A 23,653-nucleotide genomic window follows, 5' to 3' on the forward strand; every position below is an offset into this window, starting at 1 on the left:
ATGCAAAAAAAAAACTAGTGGCTACCAAATAAACTGTTGTCGCAACCTTGCTAATCCCACCAGCCCCTACATCAAAGGTGCCTTAATAAGTGCCAGATCTATGGTAGCCCATGCCATAGACATAGCCGACATAATTAATACTGGAGAATTAGACTTCCTAGAAATAACTGAGACGTGGCTTCACGCAGCGGCGGTACTCTGTTATTGGCCATACCTGACAGCTACACTATCCAGAGTGGACAGAGAAACTTCCAGAGGCGGTGGCAGTGCCTTCATTGCGAAGACGAGCCTAGGGTTCAGAGTATGCACCTCACCTATTGTCAAGTCGTGTGAACTACTCATGGTCAAACTAACTTTAACCAACAATCCTAATGACCAACATGCAGGAGCATTGTCCAATATACTCACCGAACTTGGTTTTATGCAAAGAGTCAACCAGCCAACTCCCGATATAGACAGAACCTTAGATTGGGTATCAGATCTCAATTGCGAGACTACAATCGCCTCTATCGAACCTCAGACGTGGACAGACCATTACTTGGTATCTTTCACTGCACTAGCTAGCAGACCGGCATTCACGACAAACCCAATAGCTCTGCCTCTCCTCACTAGGAACAAACAGAATATCACAGTAGACAAGCTACTGCCCCTTCTGTTACCTACCTTGAACTCCGTACCAGACACCTATGATCCAGCTCTGCTAGTAGAGCGATACAACTCCATCATGACACAAGCGCTAAACACTATTGCTCCATTTAAAATGCAAAAAGGTAAACCTAGAGCCCACCTAAACTCCTGGTTCACACCTCGGCTAAAAGTCCTGCGGGCAGAAAAAAGAAAATTGGAAGTCCTGTGGAAAAATATTCCTTCCAAAGATAATAAACACAACCTGGAGGAAATGTCCACAAAATATAAAGCAGAAATGCTGCGAACTAAACATGAAACTTGCGATGGGCTCATCAAAGCCAGTTCCAGTAGCAAGGAACTCTGTAATAGTAAGAGAACTGGAATCCCCTATCTGCCCCCACGCACCCCCCAGAGTACTTGTGTACGAAGGACAAAGTATGGTGTACTAACATCCAAAATTGCCCATTAAAGATAATGGGCAAGGTGCGCTATTAATCCTACTAGACCTATCAGCCGCTTTTGATTTCGATCTTGAACATCTGGGTGTCACCTACACTAATTATGCAAATGACACCCAGATACTCTTGGCTCTCTCTGGTGACTACGATACAGACCTGACCCTAGTGAACAAAAAGCATCTAATCATTCAGGCTTGGATGGCAGCCCATGGCCTGTGCCTGAATGATGACAAGACAGAGATCTTGATCATAGGAGCCTGGCTAACCTCAAACTGAGTGACAAATGCACATCTTTCAATATTGATGGTATTTCCATCAAAGTTGCCAAGGAGGCAAAAACCTTGGTGTCTACCTAGATTCAGATCTGAACTTGGGCAAACAAGTTAATGATAAAGCCTCTGCAACATCATATACATGCAAGTTGATGCATGCATGCAAACCCTTCTTATCTACTGAGAGTTGTATTACTTTAGCAAGAGCCTTAGTTCTCTCAAAACTTGATTATTTGATATATAACACCCTTTACTTTGGAGCCAGAAAACACATACTAAGAACTCCAAATCCTACAAAATAACGCACTTGGAACAGCATTAAGTATCCCTAGGAGAAAGTACAACTGGTTATCTATCAAGGACCGGATTCTGTTCAAAACGTTTCCATCACCCATAAATGTCTAAAAACTGCCCTGCAGTACCTAAGAGAAAGAATTGTCAAATTATCAACACGTCCCACAAGGACTGCTAACCCCTTCTGCATCCTAGTTCCCAGATTCTAACTAAAAAGAGCAGGTGGCAGTAGTTTCCCTGTCCTGGGTGCCCAACATTGGAACGCCCTCCCCTCCATTCTTTGCAAACTGACCAGAGCTTCAGAAAAAACACTAAACGCTGGCTAGTGACGGGACATCCACGACTTTGCAATACCACAGCTGCCTGATTGTGGTAATGTACCTTTCTTGTATTATTCTATGACACTTGCTGTATTATTGTATATGTTTGCAACCATTCTATGTGTAACTGTAACCTTGAATCTTCTTGTAACGTGCCCTTCTACTTAAGGGTTTGGGGCGCTATATTCTTTCGAGAGGGGCGCCTGCTACCTTTTTTTGTATTTTTGGTGTACTTATAAATTAACTCTTAATACTCTCAACTGACCATCCTTTAACGATAACATTTCTATTTGTTTTTACCAAGTTACAGGGTTTAGCCGTCGATATATTGATCGGCAATGTTATGTAAGAATGATCGCTTACGGCACTGCGATTGCTCTTGGCCAATCCACATAAGCCTACCATTTCCTGGTCCACAATGACGGTGTGTGTGTGTGTGCGCTATGCCATTTGTCCACGTGTTCAAGTGCTCTCATTAATGTGTATGCTTAATAAAGGTTGGCAATGTCTACTGGTGGCCTGGCAACTGACCGTATCGGCTTGCAATTCAGGTAAGGAGGGTGCGGTACCACAAAGCGTCAAGTTCAGGCTTTTTACTGTAGGTGTCTTGGCACTTGTAGACTCTTTTAAATGTTCATCATTTTCAATAGACGTGGTTGTTGATTATGCTGTACTGTTGTAACTCGGATGCCTGGGCTCTATTCCTGAAGTCCAAGCTAGACTTTGAAGTCTGTAATAGATTAGTTATGTGTGGGCTATACGATTGACATGACCATTTACACTGTTAAATAGTTGAATAACTGTATTTCCCTCCATTTTAAACTAAATGGCCCATTACCAGACCCCCTCCCTTTTCTGTAGCTTCCAACACCCTTTTCGATTCCTTGCCTACAGCTGGTTTCTTGTTCTCGAAGTACCTTTGGCTTCTGTCTACTGCACCTTTCTTGCCTCTCTATTCTCTTGCCAAATCCCAAGCTCTGTATTCTGACATACTATATGGGGTGCTGATGAAAATGCTTCATTTGGGAATTTCACGGGGTACTGAGCTAACGTTAATCATTTTACTGATATTTGGTTTGTAATCCTTTTTTCAACTATACCTCATTGGTTAGGTCTTTAATGGGCAAGTCACCCTTAAATCCTTTTTCATGGCATTTTCACATCTGTATGTAGTTTGTAAATGTCCTGTTAAATGTGTACTTGATTCTTTAATCGTGCTACCCAAAGTGTTGCCTCTATTACTGGTCCTTGGTGGCATTTACATTTTATTTTTTTAAAGCCTAAGCTTGTGGTGTTGTCGGTTCAGCCGTCTACGAACGAAGAAGCACCTGCTCATTAACTTTGGTGTTTCTTGACAGGTGCCGCCCAGGGCTGATTGGAGATAGATGCCAATTCCAAGACCCCTGCCACCAAGGACCATGCCACAACGGAGGGGTGTGCACCAACTCCATTGTAGACCGAACGGTGCAGTTTATGTGCGACTGTCCGAAAGGATTCCGTGGTAAGTCTTGTCTTTTAGTTTAATTGATGTGCGCTTTCCTCCTGAAACTTCCGAGCTGCAGTTTCTCCTGTGCAGCTGATGGCAAAATGCTGTCGGACACACAATGTCTTACAGATTTGCCAACCCAACCCGACCTGAGCCTAGGCAAGGACTCGTGGCTGTCACATGGATTGGAACCACTTGGCTTTGCTCTCTAGGTTTTGTATCCCAGAATGCACAGGTTTATGCCTTTTTATCACAGGCTTAGAAACAAATAGAAAATCTAGAAAAGCATAGGCTAACTTTAATCACATTGTTGGTTCTAAAATATATCGGTGTGAAATGATTACGATTGCCAATTTGATCAAATAGTCATCTATGCTGTACTTGCAAAGTTGGTGGAAAAGAATTGAGATTATTTCAGGCGCGTGCGGAGTATTGAGGAACAGCATGATGTAGGTGTTTTGGACGTTTGACTCGTGAGCGGTTTGGGGAGCATCTATTCTCGGGGTGATTGGGGGGGTGAAGGAATAGGGTGGGGCGGCAGTAGAGGGGGGATGAGGAATAGGATGTGGCAGCAGGACGGGATCTGGCACGGAGGTGAAGGCGCATGCAGAGGCAGCAATAGGCCTATGATGTAGTTGGAGGGGTGAAAAGGAAAGGTGCCACAGTGTGCACTAACGAGCATAGCACGAGAGAACAAGGTTTGTATCTCTGTATAGAGACAGAAATCTCTAGCACCTGATTGGCTGGGCACACCCAAAAGGGTGCTAATAAAAACATATGCAGTGTTTATTAATAATAGATTGCACATAAAATATAAATGGAGCAGTATGTGCTAGAAAAGAATACACACAAGATACAATGTTCATTATGAACTACTAAATGGCCTTCGGCAAGACCCTTCCTTCCCACTAATAAAATCAGTGTCGGGGATAATACTTGGTGTAAAACCTTATTTCAAATGGATTGTGTCCTCCCATGTATTCCTCCTCGTATTTATGATTCTCTCTCCAGCTGCTTTGGATTTTTTTTTTGGACAGGGCCCTGAGTGCAGTGTCGAGTCGATGTCCCTCAAGGGCCTCAGACTGCCAGCGTCATCAGTATAAGTAGCGCACGCAGCGCCTGTTTTGCTTCAGTTTTTCCAAGCTAACGCTTTGAGAGAATTACAGCGCGCTTCAGTGAACATGGTGATTTTCGTTTGAAAAATGACTTCTTTATCGACACAATCGACACCCAAGTCTGGCTTTAGGAAGTGCCAAGACTGTGGGTCGAAGAGGTCAATCACTCACCCTCACCACGGGTGTCTGGTGTCTGGGCTCCGGCCACAGTACCTCCCGACTGTGGCTCCTGTCAGGCCATGACCGAGAAGGCTCTCAGGGTTTGTAAGGGTAAATTGGTGGTGGGGAGATTACTTTTGAACTCAATCTTCGAAGAGGTAAAAGACAGTTGAGGGATTCTTCTCAATGCAAAAAGTCCAAACTGACTCGAAGTCGATCGTGCCATGCTTCATCTTCGAATAAGGCCAAGAAGAGGCATCATAGGTCACCTTCTACCTCCAGTGATTCCTTGACCGAGGTAATCTGGTATCATACGAAATCAGATTTCCCTGCTAAATGGGACGCATTTGTAGTGAAATGCTTCAAATAGTTGATAATACGGCCTCGACCCCCTCGAATGACCAGCAGAAAATCCATGCCCCAGTTGCTCCGCATAAGGATGACAAAGGGACTTCTAATACAAAATCTTCAAAGCAGAGATTGAAGCCGGTTCTGCATCGAGAAGTTCTCGATCCAATGAAAAATTGTTGAGTGCTTAGTCGGGAACCTAGCCCATCTAGGGTTCCATCGAAAAAGCACAAGAAGTCAACAACTTCAACTCCATCGGAGACGCCGAAACCAAAGTCTACGCTGACTAAATCTGAACTGATGTTGAAGCTATCGTGGGTGACTACTTTGACATTGTCGAAGCCAGTAGTGGTACAAGAAAAGGTTTACAAACCTTTGCCTAAAAAGGACTATTAAGTCTGTCACCCATATGAGGAGGAACCGCCTTCTGATGACAATACACCACCTTTTCGACTACAGTTTGGCACACCTTATATGCCAGAGGGACTATTATCTGATAAGTCCAGGCTAAGAGATGTATAGAATGACCTTCAGTCAGCCAGTGGGTTGGATACCTTGTTAGAATTAGTTTGCCAAACTAGACCCAACTGAGCATGCTGACTCATCCTAAAGATAACTTAAGTTATTGAATTTTTAGGATGCAGTAGGCCTACTCCATCTTGAGCACGATGCCATGATGGACATCTTGAATCGGGGTCCTCTGCCCCAATTTTGCCCTCTCATATGACATTACAGAAAAGGGTCCCCACAAATTGAGAGACACCAGAAACTGCAGCAAATAAAAACTTTGCAAGGAAGTACAGGCCATCCAGCAGTGACTCATAGTCTCTCACTAAGCATCCCACACCAGAAAGCTTGGCTGGTTCAAGCTGCTACATCTACCCATCCATCCATCCATCCCTCCCTCCCTCCCTCCTGAGGGGGAATATAAGAGTGGATGCCAGGGCCAGAAAAGTTTTCACTGCGGGTAGTATGGCATTGAAGTCTGCAAATGAGACTTGCACATGATCTAGATTTACGTTTACCCTGTGGAACTGTGTTGCTATGGCAGCTGACCACATCCCAGAAGGAGAGGAAAGAGACTGCTTCCTCACCATCATCAAGGAGGGAATGGGTGAATGTCCCCAGTCATGTTTGGATACTGCAGACAGAATCAGCAGATCCTGGCGGCCAGCATACTGTTACGCAGATTGTGTGGTTGCAGAAGTTCGCGTTTGCACCAAATGTGCAATCTAGACTACTCAATAGGCCCTTTGACGGCTCGAGGCTGTTTGGCAGCAAGGCGGATGAGAGGTTTAGAAGAGTTGCAGACCTCAAAGGCAGCGGCTAAATCCTTCAGTGCTGCTATTCGACAACCTCCTCAACCACCCTATTTGGGCTCCCCTTCCTGGATGGGTAAGTCCTTTCGATTCTACTCATTTGGAAGAGGACAAGCGGGTCAGAGAAGATGCCTTTGTGGTGGATGAGGGACAGGTGCTAAGTCAGCCCAAGCAGCAGAAGCCTTGCCTTCAGCTGCTGTTTCAGCTGCCTCTAAACCACTCCGGGGCCTTGACTCACTAGACCCCAGTGGGAGGCAGACTTACTCAGCATCTGAACAAATGGCAGGGCATTACTTCAGAAGCTTGGGCACTGTAAACTGTGGCCCAAGGTTACTTCCTTACTTTTCAAAGAAAGACCTCAATCATCCACCGGGGAACAACTCTATCAAAATTCCAGATCCGCTCCTTGTGCAGGAACTTTTGACCCTGCTAGAGAGGTGCAATAGAACATGTACCTGTAGCGGAAAGGACCAAGGGTTGGTATTCCCCATACTTTCTGATACCCTAAAAGGACGGGGAATTGAGATCCATCATGGACTTGAGAAACTTGAACAGGTTCCTCAGGAAGGACAAGTTCAAGAGGGTTACCCTTTCTCATATACTTCAGGCTCTCCAACTCCAAGACTGGTTGGCATCATTGGACCGTCAAGATGCCCATTTTCATGTGCAAAGCCATCTCAAGCAGAGAGTACTTTCACTGTTGGCGGTTCTCAGTTTCGGGTTCAGCCATTAGGGCGGACCTCAGCCCCGAGGGTTTTCACCAAGTTGATGCGGGGGTGGCAGTGAGTTTCAGGAGAGGGGGGACTCGAGTCTACCCCTACCTAGACAATTGGCTGATCAGGGCGTGTTCACCTGAGCAGGCACGGGAACATCTCAGCGTAACCTGCCACTCTTCACAAACTGAGCTTAGCCCTCAATTTCAAGAAGTCTCTCTTGATACCATCCCACAGACTCCAATTTATTGGGGCTGTCCTGGATACTTCCTTGGGGAAAGCCTCGCCACCCGAGGTGATGGCTCAAAACATTCTGCAGATGGTTACCACATTCCAGAGTGCCCAGCATCTTCTGTCATTTGATTTTTCTGAGGTTGCTCGTTCTTATGGCATCCTGCATTTTCCTGGTGCCAGAGGCTCGCCTGAGAATGAGATCTCTCCAATGGGCTCTCGGGACTGTGGCCCTAATTCTCAGGCAGAATGTCGAGCACCTTCAAGTGCCGAACAGAGCTGCTCAGCTCTTCTGTGGTGGGCCACAGAAAGACAACATTCTCAAGGGACAATCTTTTTGGCAGCCATGGCCGGACAGAACCGTAGTGACGGATGTCTCACTCACTGGGTGGGGATGCCACACCAATGATCTGACAATCAGCAGTTGTTGGTCTCCATCGGAGTCCAAACTACAAATCAACCTTTTGGAGCATAGTGCAATCCAAATGACGCTGTAGGCCTTCCTGCCATCTGTACAGGGAAAGAATGGCCTGATAATGACAGACAACAGTGACCACGTACTAGGCTCGGCAGAGGTGGTGTAGGGTCACTACCACATTGCAAAGGCAATGCATCTCAGTTTCTGGATGATACAAGAAGGACTCTTATCAGTTCACCTAGCCGGAGAGCAGAACACGGCGGCGGATGCTCTGAGCAGGCAGAGCAGTCTCCCACGAGTGGGAACTAGCTCAGAAAGTTCAAGAGATGCGCACCCTTTGGGGAACCCCTCAAGTGGATCTGTTTGCGACCAGTGTCAACTGGAAGTGTGAACCGTTTTGTTCAAGGGAATTTCTTCCTAGAGCTCTAGGGGATGCGTTTGTGGTGGACTGGGAGTTTCCACTCCTGTACGTGTTCCCTCCAGTCAGTCATTCCTCACATTACCAGAAAGTTTGGGAAACAGTTATCCTCATTGCCACGGATTGGGCAGTAGGACGTGGTACCTGGACATGTCATCTGCTCTCCAATACGTCTTCCACAAAGAGGATCTTCTCGCACAAGGTCGGGGTTCTCCATCCAGAGGTCAAAACACTCAGCCTTCACGCATGGTTTCTGAAATGCTGAGATACAGGGATTGGGACTTCCCGGATGACGTAATGGAGATTTTGCTTTTGGCCAGAGGCCAGCAACAAAATCATTTACTCTTATGTCCCGTCCCCTTTCCTCCATAGTTGTGAGCCATTCCGTCCTTCAGGGCACAACTGGGGCACTTTTGTAAAAAAAAAGCATCAAACTTGATTTTTGTCCTTTTTTAAAAAAAATGTATGTGGAGCCACCGCACGTGGCCGTAAACCCACCTCACCCTTCAGTCCTTTTATCTGTGTGGTCAGACGCACTAGCATCACTGGGAATTTATTCCCCTTATCCTTCCTTCCTGCTCTGGTTCCAGAGTCATCTTGTCCTCTGTCCATGCTGGAGCATCTGAGATTTGTGTCCTGTTAATCCTGTGAATGTCGTTTCGCGAGGGCGGATCCCCTTTCTCTTTGCCTATAGTGTCTAGGCTCGGAATGCCGTTGGGACTTGTGCTTTTATTGCGACTGCCTTTCGATTCAGGCACTCCAGCGTCATCTTATCAGGTGGGAAGAGGTGTTTCAATGCGTTGCTCCACCTCATTTGAAGCTCTTCATCAACTAGAAAGAAATGTCTGGGTTCTTTCCTTTTTATGGCACCCCAGTCAGGGGACGCCTTTCTGGGGTCTTCCGGGACCGGGAGAGGCTTGTGTAGCTGTACTACCAGGGATATCCCTGAGGTGCCCCGCAAGGGTCCTAATAGGCGCACCAGAGACTCCTCCGAGGGCCCACACAGCGGGCTTGCCAAAACCGTATCTTCTTCCGAGGTTCCGCGTTTGGGGGCTTTTAGGGAGAATTCTCAGAAATGTGTTAATTCCCTTCTACCTTGGAGACCCCCAGCTTTTTCGCTGGACTTTAGGACTTCTCTCATGTCATTTTAATGTGATTTATTCTGTTTCTTTTGACTTTGGAGTCTGACAAACAACAAAGGCGCATCATCTTTCCATTGTCGCACACCACCTTCAGTGCAGTGGCACAAGGAAGTCTCTTAGATCACCCAAAGGTTGAACTACCTTCTCTTGTTGAAACTGTTTCCAAGAGCAGTGAAGTGCAATTGACTTTACTTACATTTTGTAACTTTCTAAACCCAGCACACACCATCTTACCATAGGGTGCTGAAGGGGTTACTTAGTATCCCGTTTGTCTAGTTTCTCATGTAACATTTTTGTTACCTTTCTACAATTAATGGCTGGTGCCAGTGGTTTACTTTTTACTACCATTGTGTGTTCTTACCGCGGGCTGCGTTCACAGCCACAGTAGGGCACCCATGGGTGCCCATTTCATCAAAATGGCACTGGTCTTCCTTTTTTGCCATTTCTTGTCGGGAAGGTCCTTCTTGAGATTTCGAGCCAAACCAGGTTTGGTCCCTTTGTTTGTTTTTGTCTTTGTTGGGATTCATGAGCAAAGCCCGCCTCTGTCTCCAGTATGTCTGGCAGGGGCAGGAAGTGAGGGAGGTTCCCAAAACTCCCTGTGCTTAATCCCATTGGTTACAGGAATGCACCCAAAGGTGATTGGCCGACTGGCTGTCCGGCAAGGACAGCCACCCTGCTGTGTGACTGACAGCTAGGCTGGAATGAATGGGAGAAACCTGCATTAAAGGCAAGGCTTTTTAGCTTGGAAGGCAGAGTCGACCACTGGATGAAGGAATCCGAAGAAGAACTTGGAAGAAACCCCTGCTGCAACTGCTGGACCGTTGGTTTGCCTGGAGAAGCCCTGCTGCAGTGCTGAAGCTCAGAGTTCATCTCGACTAGAGAAGCCCTGCAAGGACGACCTCTCCCTTTGAGTTGGTGGGACCAATCAACTCCAAAGTAACTCCAACTCGCGCCTTGAAACACTTGTGTATAGTCGCGTTATAAATTCCATATCTCATATCTTACCATATCTAGCCCATCTGGACATCTCTTGGAGCTGGCTGTACTTCTGCTGCTGGAACCGAAGTGCCAGAGAGAGGAACACCAGATTGTGTGCGTTGCTTTTAAGTCAGACCCGAGCGCTAGGAAGATCCTCTGAACTTCCCCTATGCAGGACTGACCAAGCCTGAGCTACCTCAACAGAGTGCTGGACCCCAGATACAAGGAAAGTCTGAGATGGTATCCGAGAACTGCAGTGCTGCTATTTGCTGTCAGACGCGAGGCGCTGAAACACTGAGGAACAGCTCAATCGAAGTTTGCCCATTGCTGCCACTGACCTTCCCATTGCAGAGCAGGATACATCCTCCCTCTTGTCCCCACGGCTGAGGCTCAGGAACATGATCTGCAGAGCTGCACAGGAATTGAAGCCAGCTGGAACCATTTCTTCTAACCAGAGGTACTGTAAAGTCTGATTACTTGCCTCTTGTTGTGTAGCCTTACTTGCTCTCAGTTGAGACCTGTCCTGGTTACCTTGCTGAGTTGCTGAAGCTTTGCCCCTCACAAGCCTCCCAGCTTGTAGCCCTTAAAGGGTTCTGCTTTTCTACAAACATTTCTAAAAACATTGTGCAAGATTTTTTACCTACCTGCAAAGAAGATCTTCAGCTCCCCTTGACATTGTGCAATTAACATTGGCTGTCCTGGCTCCCTGAGAGACTCCTCTTTACCTCCGACTTTGTACATTGGCCCTTCCCACAGGAAAGGGTTAATTTACTCTGCTTTGGAAGGTTCTTAGTACTTACCTGTTTATGAATTATTTGTTAACCTTTGGTTTATTCCTCTATTATATCTTTTACACCTAGCTCAGTATTGCTCTGAATGTACCAGTGATAAAGCAATGTCCAGTCTCCTAGCTATTTAAGTCACCCGAGGGTGTAGGAAGTGTCTGTGTGCCATCCCCAATGGGTATCCTCTAATTTAGAGAAATAGTGATTTGAAGTGTATTATAAGTGTTATCTATATATTGCTCCCTTCTGGAGAAGGCTTATACAATTGACTGTGAAAACAAATGAATAATTGTGTGATCAAGAAACCTTGAGTGTAAGTGTTTATTTGAATAACTGCTACTGTGAAACTCTGTCTCGCAACATTACTGCACATTGACCCCTCTTCAGATGAGCCGCACTAACCATCTGTGTAGTTCAGACTTATACCAAAGGTTGGGTCCCTATTGCCAAGCAGTCAAGGTTATTGTAGTGCTCCTTTTGCACTAATGTACAGCAATGCAAACGGGGACTCTTGCTTTGATAAACTGTTATAGTAGACTAATTATTCTTTCTGCTTTTCCCTCTGCAGGACAAGACTGCTCCCTGGTAGATGCATGTGCTACGAATCCTTGTGCCAATGGTGCTCACTGTACAAACTGGAATGGTCGCTACAATTGCACATGTTCGTCTGGTTACCAGGGCCGTAATTGTCGAAATGATGTAGATGAGTGCCGTCCACGCAACATCTGCCACAATGGTGGAACCTGCATTAATACACCTGGATCTTTTAAGTGCCAGTGTGAAACTGGGTACACTGGGCAGCTTTGCGAAAACCTTTATGTTCCATGTTCACCATCACAATGCATGAATGGAGGGACCTGCCGACAGACTGGAGACCGCACTTACGAATGTGCATGTCTGCCAGGTAGGATATCCCTTGTCTTATGAGTGAATTTACTATCTTGACACATAAAAGGATATTTAATTTTGAAATGCAGCATATTATTCCTTGGCATCAGTGGTCATTTGGTTTTTAATGGGACAATGGGTACCAGATTGCTCTATCCTTTGTGTGTGTTTAAGTAGGGAGTCTATGAAGGGATTTACAGATTCGTCAAAGTAGTGTTCTCACCGTTAAGCTAGTAAGAGCCATGGACGTCTCTTAAGCAGATTTGTGCCCACACCTGGGGAATCAATGAGTTCTTATGCTTGCTAGGTATAGTTATGGCAAAATCGAAGTACATGTATGTGGTGAAGGCATTCGTCCATGAAGATTCCATGCTTTAAATATTGAAGCTGTATTCAATGTTAGCCCAAAATTGCTCCGACTAAAAAAGATGCTGGACCATGGCAAAGCATGGTTGGACTAGGGGTCTAAATCTGACGGTGTTTTCTCAGGTAAAGAAAGCCTGGCTCACCGTCAGTATGTTGTGTCAATAAGCATTTTTATACTGAGCCCATGCCAACTGTAGTAGACTAACCAGGCCCAGGCTTGTCCAGATAGTGCTGTATTGTGTCCCTACCACAGGAAACCATAACATGATCTCTTGGGGACAGGAAATGAAAAACACTAAAGGGGATGGGAGGAAGCGAGAATGGCGATTAACAGATAAGCTTTTAGAAATGTAAGGGAGTGGGGTCGTCATATATTGGTACCAGGGGTGCATGTGTAATACCTGTTTTGGATCAAACGAATGCTGATTAGGAAAAAGAATAAAACCTGATCATGATGCGGAGTAATTTTCAGTGGAAGGTTTTTTCCAGGACATTGATTATTTGGTACTAGATTTAGTTGGCCAAGGTTGCGTAATGGACTCCATCTGTTAGTGGTCCCTTTGGTGGAGTCTTCTTGACCAGGTAATCTTTTTGAATGTTCCTCACTGTAAACAGAGGGTAATCTGGCAGTGCCATGGACTGACGGAAGTGCCAGAGCAAAGAGTTGGTGGTGTTAAAGGTGACTGCAGGGAACAAAAAATGGAAAGTCTGTCCCTCTTCCAACACGTGGGTGCTGCGGGGCTCATCGTCTCACGTCAAAGGTCAGAAGACAAATAAATTATACTCCTACTATACAAATTTTTCACTCATGCTATGCTCTTGGCAAGCCTTAAGTAGACACAAAGGAGGTTCTGGGGCACTCTAACCTTCACACACAAATTTCACTTGCTCCCCTCTACGCCATCCGGCTCCAAGGTCTCCACCCTTGTTTTGAACTATAATTTTTCACTCCCAGCACCTTGAAATACAAATCACACGATTGCCGCTTCAACGGGATGCCCTGTCTGTCCTCTTTGAACATTTTAGGACTTTTTAATTTGGGGTTGGTGGTCAAAGGGCACCTGGTGCCATGGAATTGGGGGAATCTTAAGTCAGTTTTATATGGCCTATATTCATGGTTATCCAGGAATGGGCCTGCGTCATGCTTTTCCCAGTGTGAGATCATGCACAACAGGCGCCGGCTCCCGATAGCAGCCTTGTAGGGCACATTCCGTCTCGGAAATTGCAGCCCTGAAACGAAAGTGCAGGGCAGCAGAACGGAAGTGGCTAACCTCAGGCTCATCATATAACAAACTGGCCTGCCGCTTGCTCCAAAGACAATACAGACTCGCCAACCATGCAAAAACAGCCGACATACAAGACGGGTCTCTGGCGCATCCAATAACGTGGCTGAACTTTTCAAGCTTTCAAGCTCTGCAGGGAACTAGCCAACCCTTCTGCTGTCTGCTCCTCACACTCTCCTTCCCAGGTCCTCTGCAATGCACTGGCCTCACCTTTGCCACCAAAACTCGGGACATCCTGACCACCCTTTATTCACTCCCTCACAACCCATTCCACACCCCCTGACACCCCACTATCCCTTCCCTTCAGCCACCCCCCCCCCCCCTGTCGCACCTGAAGAAGTTACCAGAGTTGTCCGCTCCATGAAAGTCTCTTCTAAACCGGTCTCCCCCTGCTCATCCAGGACCATCAAGGATAACATTCTCTCTTGCCCCTGCTCTTGCTGATTTCTACAATCACTTTCATCACTGGATTTTTCCTCTCCCCTTCCCCCTTGTGCACCCTCTCTTGAAAAAGCCATCCTCTGACCCTACTGTCCTGCCAGCTACCACCCTAATTCCATCACCCCCTTCCTGTATGAAGCTGCTTGAGAAGCTGGCCCTGCCCCACTCAACTAACTCGCTGAACTTGTTGGTGGCCTCCACGACCATCAATATGAATTCTGAGCATCCAGATGCATGGAAACACCTCTTCTGAACACATGTGAAGAACTGCTCGCATCTCTGGACTCCAACTCCCCAGCTTTCTTAATATCTCTCGATCTCTTCTCTGCATTTGATACAGTCAACCATTCCATCCTCCCTACAAAGGCTCCACGGTACACTTGGTATCTTGGAACAGGCACTGGACCGGCTGATCTTTCCTCACTAATTGCTCTTCCCAAGGCATCCTGGGCCCCTTCTCTCCTACTTCCCTCTCCACCTGTAGTGTCCCTAAGGGCTTTATACTCTTCCCACTGGCTCTTTAACATCTACTTTGCTTTCCTTGCATGCCTCATCTCCTCTTTCTCCTCCAATTTCCAATGTTAGCAGATGCCTCAGCTTTTTCAAACACCCTGCTGACCCTCTTGCACCCTCAATCATCCCTGACTGCCTATCTGTCATCCAATCCTGGTGCGCCTCCAACGCCTGTAAAACTGAGATCCTTCTCATTGGGACCTTTGCTCTCTCCTTCTCCCCCTCTCTGGCCTTCCTTCTTGGGCTCTCCCACTGCGCCTTTAACTGAAGCCAGAAACCTTGGAGCGATCTTTGACTCTTCTCTCCTTCCTCACACACACTCGGGACATTGCCAAGAAGTCCCACTTTCAGCTCTTCCTTCTCAAAGGAATCTTACCTTTTCTCACTTTCCCCTCAGAGGCTCAGTGACCCAAGCACTGGTTCTCTAGGCTTCACTATGCAACAGCCTCCTCCTGAATCTACCATCTTCCACTCTGTGATCCCCTCCAGCTAATCCAGAATAGGGTAGTGAGACGTATCCTTGGTATAAGCCCAGGGACCACATCTCTCCTGCACTGTAGTCTTCATTGGCTCCCGGTTGCTGCATGGATTAAATTAAAATCCCTCTGCATCATCCACAAGGCTTTATTGGCGTGGGGACCACGCTATCTTCAACTTTATCTCATTAAATACTCTTCCTCTAGACCACTATGTTCCTCTGGCACTAACTTTGTGCGTAAAACGTTTTGCTAAACAGAGGGCAGGGGGTTGTTCTCTCTCCTATGCGGGCTACCTCCTTTGGAACAGCCTCCCCCCACACTACTGTGCCTCGAGCAGGATCTCAAATTCCAGAAGCTCCTTTTTATCACTGGATCTTTCCCATCCCCTTGCCCTTTGCACTCCCTTGTGCAACCTCTCCTGAAAAAGCCATCCTTTGACCCTACCTGCCCTGGCAGCTACCGCCTTATTTCCTGGGAGAACCCCTACGGATTTCCTATGACGAAATGGCAGTGTTCGCCTTTTCTCCGCTCAATTGTGCTTTGTTGAAGCTGCGGGAGGTGCATAACTGCACGGTAGTCTTGATCACACCCTGGTAGCCAGCCAGATCTGCTTTTAGGAGCTGAAGTTTCTGTCAGTCGTTCAACTGATCCAATTGCCGGAGATTCCCAATTGCCTGCACCAGTACGACCAACAGGTATGGCATCCATTCCCACAATCTCCACTTAGTGGCCTGGTTCCCGAAATTGGGTCTCTAGCACAGTTCAACCTATCCTATCATATGTGCAACATCCAGGTAGTGCACAAACACTCTACACGGGCACAGTACAAAAGCAAATGGCTCCGCTTCTGTCACTGTGGTGTTTATACAAACCGATTGATCTGCGTCAAGCTTCAGTTGATTGCGTCCTTTCCTTTATCTCCGACTTGCACCCACAGACATTCATAAACACACTTGCCGAACGTACTAGTCTGCTATTTGGGCACACCCAACATGGATTCTTCTTCGTTCTCTCACAGTGATGAAAGTCATTTCACTGGTCTTCATCTTTCCTCTTGTCAAGCCTCCCCAGGTGAGATGGGACCTCAATATGGTACTCGACACGGTCTGCGATAATCTATTCGAGCCCATGGAGGCAGTGGACTTGAAATTGCTCACCAGGAAGGTGGCATTCGTGCTCACCATTATTTCAGCTAGAAGGATTGGCGAGCTGCAGGCTCTCTCAATTAAAGAACACAGATATGATGGTGTTGCATGTGTAGTCCGGTCAGCAGCATGGAATGTTACTCACATACATGAAACTATTTGAAGGTCAAGAAACTTTAATGTGACACTGCGCAGATGTACTGCTCGAATTGGAATAAACTTCAATATTAAGGAGCGCAATAGAAAGCTAGACACGTTGGGAAGCTCCCTTTCACATTGCCATTTAACGTGAACATGCATGCGAATACTAATCACATTGGAATAGAAGTACTTGGCTGTTTAGTTGAACAAGACTAAGGTGCTTTAGAAACTTGGAACTGCGCGTGCATCTGTTGGTGTGAATTATGTGATACACTGATGAAAAAGAAACCCCAGATATATAAAGGTGATTGGTTCTTTTTAAATGGAAATATTTTATTGTGGTTGTGATTCTGGAAATGCCCTATGGAGGGACCGGGCCCCCTGTCCTTGCTCTACCACTTCTCTCTGTGTGTGACACAATGACTGAGACAGCCCTGACTGAAACTGACATGAATGCAGTGTAGTGTGCTAAAAGGCAGGATACTTGCCCCAATCAACATTCCTTTGTTATGGGTGTCTGGGTGAAGTGAATGGTCTGTGAGCCTGATTGGCTGCCTGCATGAATGCCCTTCTGTGTGATTGGCTGACCTGAGCGTGGCTCAGCCAGAGAGAATGAGACAGATGTGTATATCTGGGGACCTCTCACTAACCAATTTTTTCAGAAGTCGAAGCTGAAGCAAGAAGATGGTCCATGTAGCCTAGCTGGAGGAGAGGTCTGCTTCTGCATTTCTTCACTGTAATCTGAAGCTATCGTGTCTCCCAAGGACTGATCCAGAGAGGGCCTGGAGACCTCTTCCCTGAGCTACGAGGGATTATATTGCAAACTGCTGATCTTAATCCAAAGTGCCCTGGAAGCCAGTCCTGTGTGCCTGCCACCCGAAGGGGCCTTCGTGCGTCCTGAAGATGAGTTCCTGGACATCTCGAGTCGGAGAGTCCATTGGTGTTGCCCCGGGTCCAGAGTGCATTTTGTGGCCACTGGAAGTCGTTGCGGTCTACTGCCCAGAAGAGGGGATACCATGGTGCAGTGCTGCTGAACACGCAAAGCTGCGAAAGTTCCTAACTGCCTGTGAAAATTTCAAGGGACATCTCACCATCACTGACCACTTATTCCCACCGGAGAGAGTCCAGAGTCGCTGAGGAAGGTCAGTCTGTGGGCTTCTCACCACCAGAAGCTAACGAAGACATCCAGAGGGTCCAGAGTTGGTGAGAGTCTGAGGTCTGCTCCAGTGGTAGAGTCCAGGTCCCCAGAATCTGTCCAGAGGTCTGTGTTGCGGCTGCAGCACTGAAGAACCTAAAGTCTGAAAACCGTGATATTCCAAATATGACCTATGCACCCATCACTGCCAGAAATCATCAAAGGGTCCAAGGGTTCTTACACTCATCTGCCAAGCCTTTAAGGAGACCACAGCAAGGTTAATCTTCACAGGACTCTACAGTCGGAGAAGTCGTCGACCAAAGGAGAGCACCGCCAAGGGTCAAACTGCTGCACTTTAGAAAGACTTTGGTTTGGTTTTTCTTCTTGGATTCCGCATCCCAGTGGCTCCTTCCAAAGGGGGTCCTTCCTCAGAGGGAATCGTTGAGTGATACCGAGAAACTCTGCCCCATCACCTGCCAAAGCACCAAAAGGTATTGTGACTAAGAGCATCTTCAAGCCTTGGGAGTCATCCAGGGGTCCCAGATTGGTCTTGGATCGTGATCTCATGTGGCCCCTCAGGTGCTTTGGGTGGTAGAACCTTTTAAAAGAAAGCAGAAGGTTTTTGAACATTATTGGAATGGGCTGTAAAAGACAACAGAAGTTTCTCCCTACCATTTTCATTACAGGTTGCCGAGGTGGGGGAGCCTCACACAGAATTGTGTATCTAGTTTAAAGAAAGCATTCTGCCACTGTTCACAACTAACCTGCCTTTCTTCCCTAGTATATGCTGATACACCTCACTTAAGTTCACCTACCATTTTTTAAGTCTGTCTGCAATTAGTGCAGTTATTACAGCATGTATGTATTGTGTGGTACCACAGCGTGTATATATTTACCATTCCTTGAATAAGTATATCCAAGTACAAAGTGTTATTATTTAAATGTATATATTACTGTATCATATTTTATTTGAAGAAGCTGTGATCACCTAACATACTGTGTGGACATTCCTTTGTGGGGGCCTTGGGGAAACACTGTGAACCTGACTGCATCACCTCCTGAAAGCTTAAGCCTGGCTGCACGTTCATTGCTACCAAATTGAGAGCCTTGCTTGGGTGTTTTGTGCATTTAGTCTACCACATAGAGGGTAGAAGTACAGATGCCCATATCCAGTCCTTACAGTGGTTTACACTATCAAAGGACACTGGGTTGAAACATCTGTGTATTTCGCCATTCCCCTGATGAAGTTCCTCTAATACGTGATTAAATTTAAGGAACGAAACATGTTTGGCTGATTTGGCTAAATATATTGTTCATTTTTGCTAATTGCCAATTTGACTCAGACTTGTTGGCTGAGTAAACCTAGGCATTTGAGTGAATTTATTGTAATACAGGATATGCCTTGTTTGGTGGTGATGGGAAGCATAGTTAGAGATTAATCAGTTTTATGCTTAATCCTCTTTCCTACTGAGATCCCCACAACTGTTTACTGGACTTCTGAAACATACTCTTTCAATCCTGAATGAGGGGAGCCTTTTTCCCTCTTGGCAACCCAACCTCTGGTATAAGCATGTACTACTCAAGTTGGAAGTGACTGAGCAGCCAGGCATATTAGATAAGGGGATAATGTGAGCGGTAGGGTTGCAACATAGTTTCACAGTGACAAGTATCCAAATAAAACTTGTACTCCAAGGTTTCTTGATATTGAAAATATTTATTAATTTAACAGTGTTTGAATAAGCCTTCTTTAGAAGGGAGCAAAATATATAACAATTTATACTTCAATAAATACACTCTGTTTCACTAAATCAGCAAATACCCATTTGGGATGGCACACATACTTCCTACTCCCTGAGATGAGCGGACATTAATATATCACTGGTACATTTAGAGCAATACTGAGTTGGGTGTCAAAAAGGAAAAGGTCAGGGGAGAAAACAATGGTTTACAAGTATCTCAAACCAGTAAGCACGTTTAAACCCACAATGCAATGTAAATTAACCCTTTCCCAGCCACACAAGTGAAGGATGTGTGACTCTTTGGAGAGACCGATCAAAGCACACATTTGGAGGATAGAGTATCAGGGAGCCAGGACAGCCAAAGTCAATTGAGCAAAGTCTAGGGGAACTGAAGTTCTTCTTGAAGGTAAGTAAAGTCTTGCACATTGTAATAGTTTTTATAGAAAAGAAATCACTGTTGGGCCACACGCTGGGAGGCTTGTGAAAGGCAGAGCTGCAAGCAACTCTACAAAAGGCAGTAAATGCAAGTCTCAACTGAGGACAAGCAAACTACACAGCAAGAGGTAGGTACCCCTTAGTTCACAGTACCTTAGGTCTGAAGAAATTGGTTCCAGTTGTAGTATGGCAGATCCTTTTGTTCCTGGGCCTCAGTTGTGGGGACAAGAGGGAGGAGTAAATCTCAAGAAGGACCTTTCCAACAAGAAATGGTGAAAAAAGACTGGGCCATTTTGACAAAATTGGCACCCATGGGTGCTTTACTGCAGCTGCAATTGCAGCCCACGGTAGAATCACACAATGGTAGGAAAAAGTAAACCACTGCCACCAGCCACTAATTGTTGAAAGGGTAACCTAGAAATGTAAGTAATGTCAATTTCACGTCACTGCTCTTGGAAACAGTAGTTTAACCAAGAGAGAGTATTTAAACGTTATGGAAATCTGAAAGACTTCCCTGTGCCACTGCACTGAAGGTGCTGTCACAATTTAAAAATATGATACCTATGCAGTTTGTCAGACTCCAAAACCAAAAGAGTGTTCAAATCAATGATAAATTCATGAGTGGGAAAAAGGTCTTGCTCTCTCCAGGATACAAATTAAAAGTCCAGCAAAGTTGATGCTAAAGTCACTTTCACCCTATGGGATTGCATAGCAATGGCAGTGAACATATCCCCAGAGGGGAAGAAAGACTGTTTCCTAAACATTGTCAAGGATGGGAAAGATGCAATGTGTGAATCCCTCCAGGCTAGTCTCGACTCTGCTGACAGTATCAGCAGGGCTATGGTTTCTAGGACTGTAAAGCGCAGATTTACCTGCTTGAGAGGCTGGTTTTTCTACGGATGTGCGGTCTAGACTGCCCTTTGACGACACACATTTGGCAGCAAGGCTGACGAGAGCCTGGAGAAATCCCATGGCACTGCAATCAGACAGTCACAAACCTGCCCCTCTAGTACGGCTTGGAGGGGCAGGTCCGTTCGCTATTCTTCCTCAGTAGGAAGAGGACTGTCAAATCAAAGGTCCTAAGATTCCGCCGTGGTGGACGAAGAAGAGGTGCCAAGACCGCCCAGGCAGCGACTGCTTGAACAGCCGTTGCATCAGCCGCCTCAAAACCTCTCGGAGGCCTTACTCCACAATAGCCCAGTGTGAGGTAGACTCTCAGCATCTGAAATAATGGGTGGGTATTACTTCATATGCATGGGCATTGGAGACAGTTGCTGAGGGTTACTGCCTTCCCTTTCTAAAAAGGCCTCTGCATCATCCACCAAGGAACAGCTCTTTCAAAGTTCTAGATCTGCTCCTTATGCAGGAAATGTTGACCCTGCTGGAGAAAGCTGCTATAGAACCAGTACCTGTAGCGGAGAGGAACAAGGCTTGCTACTCCCCTTATTTTCTAAACCCCAAGACAGACGGAGGATTGAGACCCATCTTGGACTTAAGTACCTCCTATGCATTACTCACCAAGCAGTGCACAAGACTGGCCCATTATACCTACAAGAAATATAAAACCATACCTCCCATCCTGCACACTAAGATCAAGCACCGCCCTTCTAGTGATCCCAACCTCTGTCGGGATTGGAGGAGCCACCTTCTCAACCTTGGCCCCTTCTCTATGGAACTCGCCCCCGTCTCTCCCTCATGTTCGACACAACCAAGACTGACCTTCTGCAAAGCTCTAAAAATGTGGCTCTTTCCGTAATACCAACCACGACTATCTGAAGCTATTGAACCCTAGCAACCTGATGACTAATGCTCAATGAGATCTCGAACAATGTCACCACTGAATATGCATATTTCGCTATAAGCAACAGCATGCCTTAAATGCAGAAATATCTATCTCCTTAGACCATAACTCCACTGAAACGCACTCCTCCCATATCACTATGCTTACACTCTACACATCACACAATTAGAGTGCAGCTACATCCCTCGATCAATTTCGGTCTCTCTGCTCACATACAAACATTATCCCATAAACACCTCATCACTCTAATAAAACACTGCTATATCCCATCACAAACCGGCCTAGCTGCACACAACCGTCCTGCAGGCCTAACACAGCCAGAACCTAGTCTTGGTGCCCACCCGCCAGACTGCACACATTCAACCGATATCAATACTACCACACCTAATCCCAGAATGCAGCTACCATAAGGCAATTACTTCAGCTGCACACAATTGGTGCACCCAAGAACCCTACAATACCCTAATCTCTCAACTGACCTGGGCTTTTAACCTACTAGCACTTTGAGGTCATACCAATGATAGAGCGCTATATAAATGCCAAATAACATAACAGGAAGGAGAAGTTCAAGATGGTTACACTTTCTCAGATCCTTTAGGCCCCCCAGCTTCAGGACTGGATGGCTTCATGGACCTTCAGGATACTTAATTTCATGTGCCAATCCATCACAAGCACAGACAGTACCTGAGGTTCCCCATTGGCGGTTCTCATTATCACTTGAGTTCTGGGCTGATCTCCACTCCGACGGTTTTCACCGAGTTGATGGCGGTGGTGTCAGCAATTCTCAGGAGAGTGGCGGGGGGAGATTCACATCTACCCTTACCTGGACAATTGGCTGATCAGGGCACGTTCTCCTTTCCCTGGCACAGTCCCTGGAACATCTCGGCGTAACCTGCCACTCCCTCCACAAACTGGGCTTCTCCCTCAACTTCAAAAAGTCGCACATGATAACATCTCAAAATCTCATTCATTGGGGGCAGTCCCAGATGCATCCTTGGAAAAAGCTTTGCCACCCGAGATGAGGAGTCTGACAAACTGCATAGGTATCATCTTTTTAAATTGACACTGCACCTTCAGTGCAGTGGCACAGGGAAGTCGTTCAGATTTCCATAAGGTTTAAAAACTCTCTCTTGGTTAAACTGTTTCCAAGAGCAGTGACGTGAAATTGACATTACTTACATTTCTCACCTCAACCATTGGTCTCTGTCTGAATCCAAACTACACATCAACCAGAATCTCCTTGTCAGCATTTCACCTAGCCAGAGAGGAGAACAAAGCGACAGATGATCTGATCAGGCAGAGCTTAGTCTCCCATAAGTAGGAACAAGTTCAGGAAGTCTTCACCATTTGGGGAAACCCTCAAGTGGATCTATTTGTGACTAGTGTCAACCTGAAGTGCGAGCTGTGCTGCTCCAGGGAATTTCCCCCAAGGCGAGCTCTAGGAGATGTGGTCATAGTGAATTGGGAGCTTCCACTCCTGTACGCGTTTCCTCCAGTCCCTGTCATGCCTCATGTGATCAGGAGGTTGAGAAAGTTAGGGCAATCCATGATCCTAATTGCTCTGGATTGCACTACGAGGCTGTGGTACTCGGACCATCCATCTTCCCTCTACTACGTCTGCCACAAAGAGAAGCCCTTCTCTCTCAAGAGGAGGATCAGGTTCTCTATCCAGAGGTCAAGACTCTCAACCTTCACACATGTTTTCTAAGAGCATAGGGATTGGAACCTCCCAGAATGGGTAACGGAAATTTTACGTTCAGCCAGAAGTCCAGCAACCAACTCTTTATACCACTGCTGTTGGAACAAGTACTGCAGCTGGTTCATGGATACAAATGTGGACCCTTTTGGTGGTGGTGTTCCACCTGACTAAACTGGGGCACCAGGTTAGCACAATTAGAGGGTGTCTGGCAGCGTGATCTATTTTTAAGCACTCCACTGAAGAGCCATCTTTCTTCAAATTACCACTGGTTATTCTATTTCTGAAAGGATTGACCAATGTTTTCCCTCCCAAACCCGGACTTGAAAAGGGACCGGATCTCAGCCTAGTTTTCACATTTCTAATGTGTACTCCATTGAAGCCTATTATTCCTGTCCTTCAAGATTGCTAACTCTGAAGACCCTCCATTTGGTGGCTCTTACATCAGCCTGTAGGGTTAGTCAACTTCGGGCCTCGTCTTGCAAGCCTCCCATACACAATTGTCTAA

At 46.3% G+C, this 23,653-nt stretch overlaps 1 protein-coding gene across 5 annotated transcripts in view; it reads left to right on the forward strand.

Annotated features, from left to right (window-relative positions):
• The window catches only part of LOC138447655 (neurogenic locus notch homolog protein 3-like), a 798,580-nt gene that overhangs the window by 165,979 nt on the left and 608,948 nt on the right, over positions 1 to 23,653 (forward strand). For all 5 annotated transcript variants that reach the window (XM_069603880.1, XM_069603877.1, XM_069603879.1 and 2 more), the window contains exons 3-4: positions 3,330 to 3,472; positions 11,652 to 11,987. In XM_069603880.1, the coding sequence (XP_069459981.1) occupies positions 3,330 to 3,472; positions 11,652 to 11,987 (479 nt within the window). The remainder of the gene's footprint in view (positions 1 to 3,329; positions 3,473 to 11,651; positions 11,988 to 23,653) is intronic.

This window comes from Ambystoma mexicanum, chromosome 3q (assembly GCF_040938575.1).
Source record: "Ambystoma mexicanum isolate Mex_15411 chromosome 3q, UKY_AmexF1_1, whole genome shotgun sequence".
Classification (NCBI taxonomy): Eukaryota; Metazoa; Chordata; class Amphibia; order Caudata; family Ambystomatidae; genus Ambystoma; species Ambystoma mexicanum.